This window comes from Chaetura pelagica, unplaced genomic scaffold (genome assembly GCF_000747805.2).
Source record: "Chaetura pelagica isolate M959 unplaced genomic scaffold, ChaPel_1.0 scaffold222, whole genome shotgun sequence".
Lineage (NCBI taxonomy): Eukaryota > Metazoa > Chordata > Aves > Apodiformes > Apodidae > Chaetura > Chaetura pelagica.
This window is the reverse complement of record NW_009952711.1, coordinates 9,672,636-9,679,595: the sequence shown is the minus strand read 5'-3', so window position 1 is coordinate 9,679,595 and position 6,960 is coordinate 9,672,636. Positions and strand designations below refer to the sequence as shown.

General features: G+C 38.8%; 1 protein-coding gene across 1 annotated transcript in view; it reads right to left on the bottom strand.

Moving 5' to 3' along the window:
- ADAMTSL3 (ADAMTS-like 3) overlaps nucleotides 1-6,960 on the bottom strand; it is a 182,240-nt gene that overhangs the window by 1,798 nt on the left and 173,482 nt on the right. The window contains exons 26-28 of the mRNA XM_009994484.1: nucleotides 4,699-4,882; nucleotides 1,259-1,463; nucleotides 296-405 (exon numbers count right to left, since the gene is read on the bottom strand). Coding sequence (XP_009992786.1) covers nucleotides 296-405; nucleotides 1,259-1,463; nucleotides 4,699-4,882 — 499 coding nt within the window. The remainder of the gene's footprint in view (nucleotides 1-295; nucleotides 406-1,258; nucleotides 1,464-4,698; nucleotides 4,883-6,960) is intronic.

The window sequence follows — 6,960 nt, the reverse complement described above, 5'->3', positions numbered from 1 at the left end:
TTCAGCAGTAATAAAAAAAAGTTCTGCCAGATCACTCCAATTTCTACTTTCTTTTTGGGAATCAAGATTCTCTCACTCTTTCTAACTTCATCATTAGGACAGTGGAGAATGCTGCTCAAATCCATTACCCTGCTTGGGTTCCTGGATGCATCCAGAGAACACAGGGATGTCTGCCACTACCTCCTTTCTTTGTGTTTGAAACATAAGAAGTTGCATATTTGTACTTAAATGACAATCCTGTATCCTTAATTTGATCATCTAAAGAATCTAACTTGCACTGCTTTCAAACTCATACCTCTTTCCTTCATCACAAGGAGAGTTTGGCACCAAAGATCCATTCTGAAGTTGGCATAAAAAGTGACGATGCTGTAAATACAGAGGGCGGCCTGCACAGCGACCAGAACACTAAACAGTGAGAGAAAGGGGTGAGGGGAAAGAAAAAGAAACAACCAAGTTAATATACAACAGAATCACCCTTCTAGGAAGTTACCAAGTATATACCCAGACATAATCCTTGATTTTTTATATTTTTCCTCTTCAGCCCTATCATACCTGTGTTCTGATAAGGCCTAGATATTTTGGATTCTCTGTGCAATTTCACCAAGATGCTGATTTCCTACATTTCCGTTAGGCTAAATCCACTGCCTTTTATCTCATCATTTCATACCTGCAGTGCAACAACATTCTTCCTGCAGCTCTAACAATCACAAATACCTGTATCAGAAATGTGGCAACCATCATTCTCTTAATTCATTACTTTGTTCATTGAATAGTAAATACTGTGTTAATAATTATGAGACTCGTATCAAAATGAACCCAAGATGACTGCACAAATGAAGAAACAGAAAACATAAGAAAGGAGCAGTCTATGTATTAAATATTGTGGCAACTGCTTTTGAAGCACATTTGCATATTTCTCTTTGGATATTTCACAAGTACTATTCAAACAGTTTTCTTCAAAGACAGCACTAAAAGCAACATACTGCCTTAAGAATGGAACGCACAGTAACAGCTTAGCTTGTAAAGATACTGAAACGAATACTCAGGTTTCAGATCTCGTCTTTGACAAATAGAGTATCACAAAATGAAAATGCAAACAAAACCCCAGAGATTCGTAATTCACTGCTCTGGGAGTTAGTTAGAACTGGTGCCACATTGCTCATCCTTTGTGCAAGAGAACAAGAGTTCAGTCAATGGGATGATGGCACTGATAAACTTATATTGTAAAAGGAGTTTCCAGACAAACTCCAGAACTTACCTGTCCTTTTGTCTGTACTGTGCCCACTGCACACAACTGACCCAAACAGGGTTTCCTTCCTGCAGGACGATCTCTGTGCACACAAGCCCCTGATGGCAGGGTCAGCTCACTGCCATTGGCTCGAACTTGTTGACAAGTTACTTGACGATGGTGAAATCCGTTGCCACAAGATGCAGAGCACACTGACCATGGACTAGTTACCCACCTACAGGGCACAGAGACAAAGTTATAGCAACTATATATATTTTTATATATACACATATATATAGCAACAAACTTGCTAGTAGTTCGTAGTGATCCATTTACAAATAAAAATAAAAAGAAAGTCATCGCGACTTTTAGATGTGAGAAAAGGTTGAATCATCTTTTTCCGTAGTTAAGCTAGATCTTACACATTTCATTAACTGGTGACTTCTAAAATGCCTGTGACTCAATATATGCTATGAGAGGTTACACTGTTTGTTACCCAAAGGGTTGTGTTAGGTAAATCCTACAGCCTCTGCTAGATTTAATGCTTCTAAAGGGTAGCATACTTTTCCATAATTTATAAAATTAATCATACTGATTTTGTTACTACTAAAACAACAGGTGTCATAACTCATCCAAATACATTGCATCAAGATCTTGCTAGATAACAGCTCAAACAGAACATGTCCTTTATTGATTAGAAGTTGCAAAGACTTAATCTCTCTTGGCAGCTGGGAATAATAATGGGAAAGCAGCAGGTGGTAATACAAGATATTTGACTTGCTCTTTTCATAAATCTAGGCTAGAAACACAGAACAGGATTTTATGTTAGCACAACTGTGATAACTGGAAAAATGTTCTATTCTTTTTAGCAATTATTTCATTTTCTCACTGCCAAACACTTTATATCCATTCAAGGAAGATTAATCTTTTGCATTCTGGACTCTGTGTTTTCATCCCTTTTAAAGCTCAAGTACTTCTGCAAACATTTGGTGCAGAGCATGCACAGGCAGTCAGCAAGGCCCAAATTTGGCAAACATGTCCAGCACACATTAAGTAACTGTTTAAACCCTGATGTTTGCTTAACTGTACTTCTGTGCCGTGCTGGAAGAAGTAATTAAACACATGCAAAACACTTTTGATAATAAGGACTTGTGATACTGACTGTATATCTAAAGCCTTTATAATTCTATTCACACTTTCAAAAGAGTTGCCTTGGGATGCGAAGATCATGCACAAATCAGTGAGTGGGGAAACAGAAAGAGGAGTCTGAATGTTTTGCACTTCCCTCCCAGGTCAGTAATCCCTGGGAAGGGGAAGAGATTGGAGGTACTAGGAATGAGACACAAGGCTATTCTCCAGGCATCTGGGATGATCTTCCTTTACAGGAAGTGTGGAATAAAAGAAAAAGAATTTATGTGTTAGCATGCATGTATAATTCAAGGTAGAGTGGATTATGTTAGTATACAAACAATTTCTTTCCACTGGTAAATACATAAAGCCAAATTAAAAGCAAAATAAATCTAAGCAATTTAATAGGAGAAAATTCAGTTCCCAGTCCATTTAGCTGTATGACAAACTGGATTTTGTGTTGAGTAGTCTAAGTCCAGTGATAATCAGTTTGTTAAGTCATGCACTGCAGCCCACTGACCAGGCATGACCTTCCTCAAGGGAGCACCAGGCCCCCCCTATCCTCCTAATGCTGTCATCTACTCTGAATGGCTGGACTGTGGATGTGAGTTAGTGGATGAAAAGCTGGACGTGAGCCACCAATGTGTAACTGCAGCCCAGAGGGCCAACTGCATCCTGGGCTTCATCAAAAGAAGTGTGGACAGCAGGTCAAGAGAGGCAATTCTGCCCCTCTACTCTGCCCTGATGAGACCTCATCTGAAGTACTGTGACCAGCTCTGGAGCCCCCAGCACAAGCAGGATGTCAACATGTCAGAGCACATCCAGAGGAAGGTAACAAAAATTATCAGAGAGCTGGAGCACCTCTCTTATGAAGACAGGCTGAGGAAGTTGGGGTTGTTCAGCCTGAAGGGGAGGAGACTCCAGGGGGACCTTATAGTGACCTTCCAATACCTGAAAGGAGCATGTAAGAAGGCTGGGGAAGAGCTGTTCACTAGAGCATGTAATGATAGGACAAGGAGTAATGGTTTTAAGCTACAAAAGCCTAGATTTAGGTTGGATATTGGAAAAAAGTTGCTTAATATGAGGGTGGTGGAGCCCTGGAACAGGTTGCCTAGGGGTGGTGGAGGCTCCATCCTTGGAGACATTCAAGATCAGGCTTGATGGGACTCTGAGCAATCTGTTCTAGTGTGAGATGTCCCTGCTTATTGTAGGGGGACTGGACTAGATGACCTTTAGAGGTCCTTTCCAACTCAATACATTCTATGATTCTATGACTCTAAGAAGAAAACCTTCAACAGTCTGTATGCTTCAAACTATTAGTTCTATTTCAGTATTTTTCCACTGGCAAAAAGTTTCCTTGTTACAGGCTGGCTGAAGCTCAGGCTCACAATTTAAGATGATCTGTTTTTTTGGCTGCTAATAACGAAATACAAATTTCTCCTGATATTTATCTGTTGCTATGTTTTCTGTATTTAGAACAGAGTTTAGAACATATTGGCAAGATGTACTCCCACAATGTCAGCTAAGGTCTTCACGCTTCTGTCCAAACAGTTTCCAGTGAGGGAGAGCTCCAAAATGTGTGCATGACTTTTCATCCCTCATGGATTTTACACTACTAACTGATGGCAAATCCTTTTAAGCACTGGAAATCATTTGTTTTGAAGATGCCTGTGGGGTTTCCTGCTAAAAACCTAGAGCAATGCCTTGTTGAGCTGGAATGCTCAGTGCAACTCAAGTAGTCTAGAGGTAAGGTTTTGGCTTTTGGATTCAGATGTTGTGATTTACTTCCCTGGGATATAAACATTTTCTGCCCCACAGTCACAATGTAGTCCAATTGATCCAGCCAGAAAATTGGCAGGGAAGCACACACAAGGAGTGTGACACTGTGGTGAAGGGCATTAGAGACAAATGAGGCATTCCACAGTAAACATTCTACTTAGAACAGAAGGAGGGGAGATGAACACAGATTCAAGTCACCAGTATCCTGGATGCTCTAAACATAATGAGTTTTCTCTCAGAGTATTGGCAAAGATTCTACAAAACCAGCACATCCCAGTGCTTCAGAAAGTCCTCCAGCTCAGCTCTCCAGGTGTTAGTGCAGTAGCAGCAAGATTTGCAGTAGCAGCAGCATGGAGACTTGCAGAGGATCTGATTTATTCAGCTTAATCAAACATTTTCCCACTTGCTTGTGATCCATTTTGATGTCCCTCATGCTTTAGGGTTCATGATGAAGTAAAGCCCAACTTCAGACCCAGTGCATAAATACAGAAACAATTTCGGGAGGTTGCGACTGCATTTTAATACAGACAGAGCACATGCAAATAGAGCAGAAAGGAGTTTACCTGGCAGGGCAGTCATTTGTGTTGCATGACTGGTAAATAATCGCTGGCTTTTCCAGCTCTCTGCATAATGATTCATTTACTTTCTGGTTCTCTGCATCCATGCACTGCAGTCTTCTGGAGCGGGTTCCTGAATTCCCACAGCTAGCAGAGCAAGTACTCCACTCAGCATATTCCCATTTATAATCTAAGAAATGCAATTGAAAATAGTGTGAAAGATGCACTACATGTTATAATTGCATCATATTTTAGTTGACCTGGCAGCCCTTCCTGTACACTGGATAGATGCTGCATCCTCTGTAGAAAAGCATTGTGAAAAGGGACCCATAAGCCTGAGTAGAATTTAGTCCTACTCAGCTTTCCCTCAAATTCTGCCCTTATGTGTGAGCATGAAGTTCTCCAGAAGGCAAATGGGATCAGCATATGTGCACATGAAGGGCAGAACCTGTCTCACAGTAGGAACTGATGAGCTTCTTTTAAAACTTTCAGAACATTTTAATACAACGAACATTAAAGAGAGGAAACTGTAAATCAGGCTCTCTAGGTTTCCTGCTGTTCTACAGTAATTTTATTCTGAAGAAAACTCATCTTAGTCCAGACACTTCACATAATTTCAGGATTTAAGAGAATCCTGTACTAAACTATAGAAAAGTATTTAATGTGTAAATAATTTGCCACTGAGGCATCTGGCAAGATGAAAAAGGGATTTGTTTTAAAGTGCATTTTATATTAAAACCCAATCACCTCTAACAATTACGAGCTTTATATTTAGTCACAATTCCACACTTGCCCCTTCCCCCACAACTTTTTTTTTTGACACTTGGTAAAAGATGAAGTACTGTGCAATGTTGACAGATTTTTTATGTGATCACAGAAGGAGTCAGATTTTTCTGTAATAACCAAGAGTAATTGATAGCTACCAGCTGTGTCCACAGGCTCACTCTTCCAGCACATAATGAATTCTTTAACTTATTGTTTTTCAATGTTTCCTTATTACTTCTGGGTTTCTTAAAATAATACAAAAGGGCCTTTTTCAAAGTAGAAATAGTTAAATTTACTGACTGCAACTATGATGGAGAGACTGTATTGCTAGTTTAATGAGGATGATACTGCCCTCAATATGCCTACTGTGCAAAAACCAACACAGGGCGTTTTGCAGTCTTTACAATTGCATGGGCAGTTCAAGTGAGAAAACAATCAGAGCTAAAGCTCACAACGAGAAATTAAATCTCCCCAAAATACTGGAAAGAGTATTGGGCAACCAAAAGGCCAACCAGCTGAAGAATACAGGTGGATAGTTCAATACTTGGATAGACCTGTTCCGAAATTCTAACTTTAATGAGATTTATATTAGGACCAAGACCTGATTTTTAAAATATAAATTCTATCACAATATTTTCTGACTTTGTTCATTAATATTTTTCTGAATTCTGATTTTTAAAAATAAACATTTTAGTTATAGATATATTTCAGTAAGATTACTCTGTAAATGTAACTCACTCCTCAAACCCCTGCATAACAGCACCATTCTCATCCATAACATGAATCTATTGGTAGTCACTGAGAGCACCCTAATACACAGCAGAGGGGATTTGCAAGATCTGATCTTGCAGCATGAGTCCTTTGCACATGAACAGTAAGCCAAATAATATTGACAGGATAGTAGATAAATCACATACAAAAATGTTCACTTTCAACAGATATTTGTCTTTAAACCTGATTTGCATTTCAAGTATATTGACTGGTTAAAGATTTTTTTATTTTTAAGCTGTCAGATGGAGTTGGGTGCTTTGCTGCCAGACTCTTATTTGAATCTAAATTTCTACTTTTTTTGAAAGCCTAATTATAAAGTAATTAATTTCTAAAGCACTTTAAATACTTACAAACTTTATAGAATGTTTGCAGATAGCGGCTATTGTCCTGCTGGTGTACATGTAAGATCCTTGTCAAATTCATCTATAATCCACAGTTGCACATTTTATAACCTACTAATAGAAATGTAGTTTTGTGCAAGCACATTGTATTGGAGGACATTACAAAATGTTCTTGAAAAATTATAACTGAAAATGATGAGTGTTTCCTAGTAAATTGATACGCTTAAGGTGACTACAAGAAGATGACTACCATATCATTGTAATAACACTGGATTATGACAATGATATTATTCCAATTATAATTAAAATATTTCCAATGGTGACCTCAAACTCAGTATTCTTTGTTTGGTGGGCTCTCATGGCAGCAATGTGTATGATTTGTTGTAGGGGA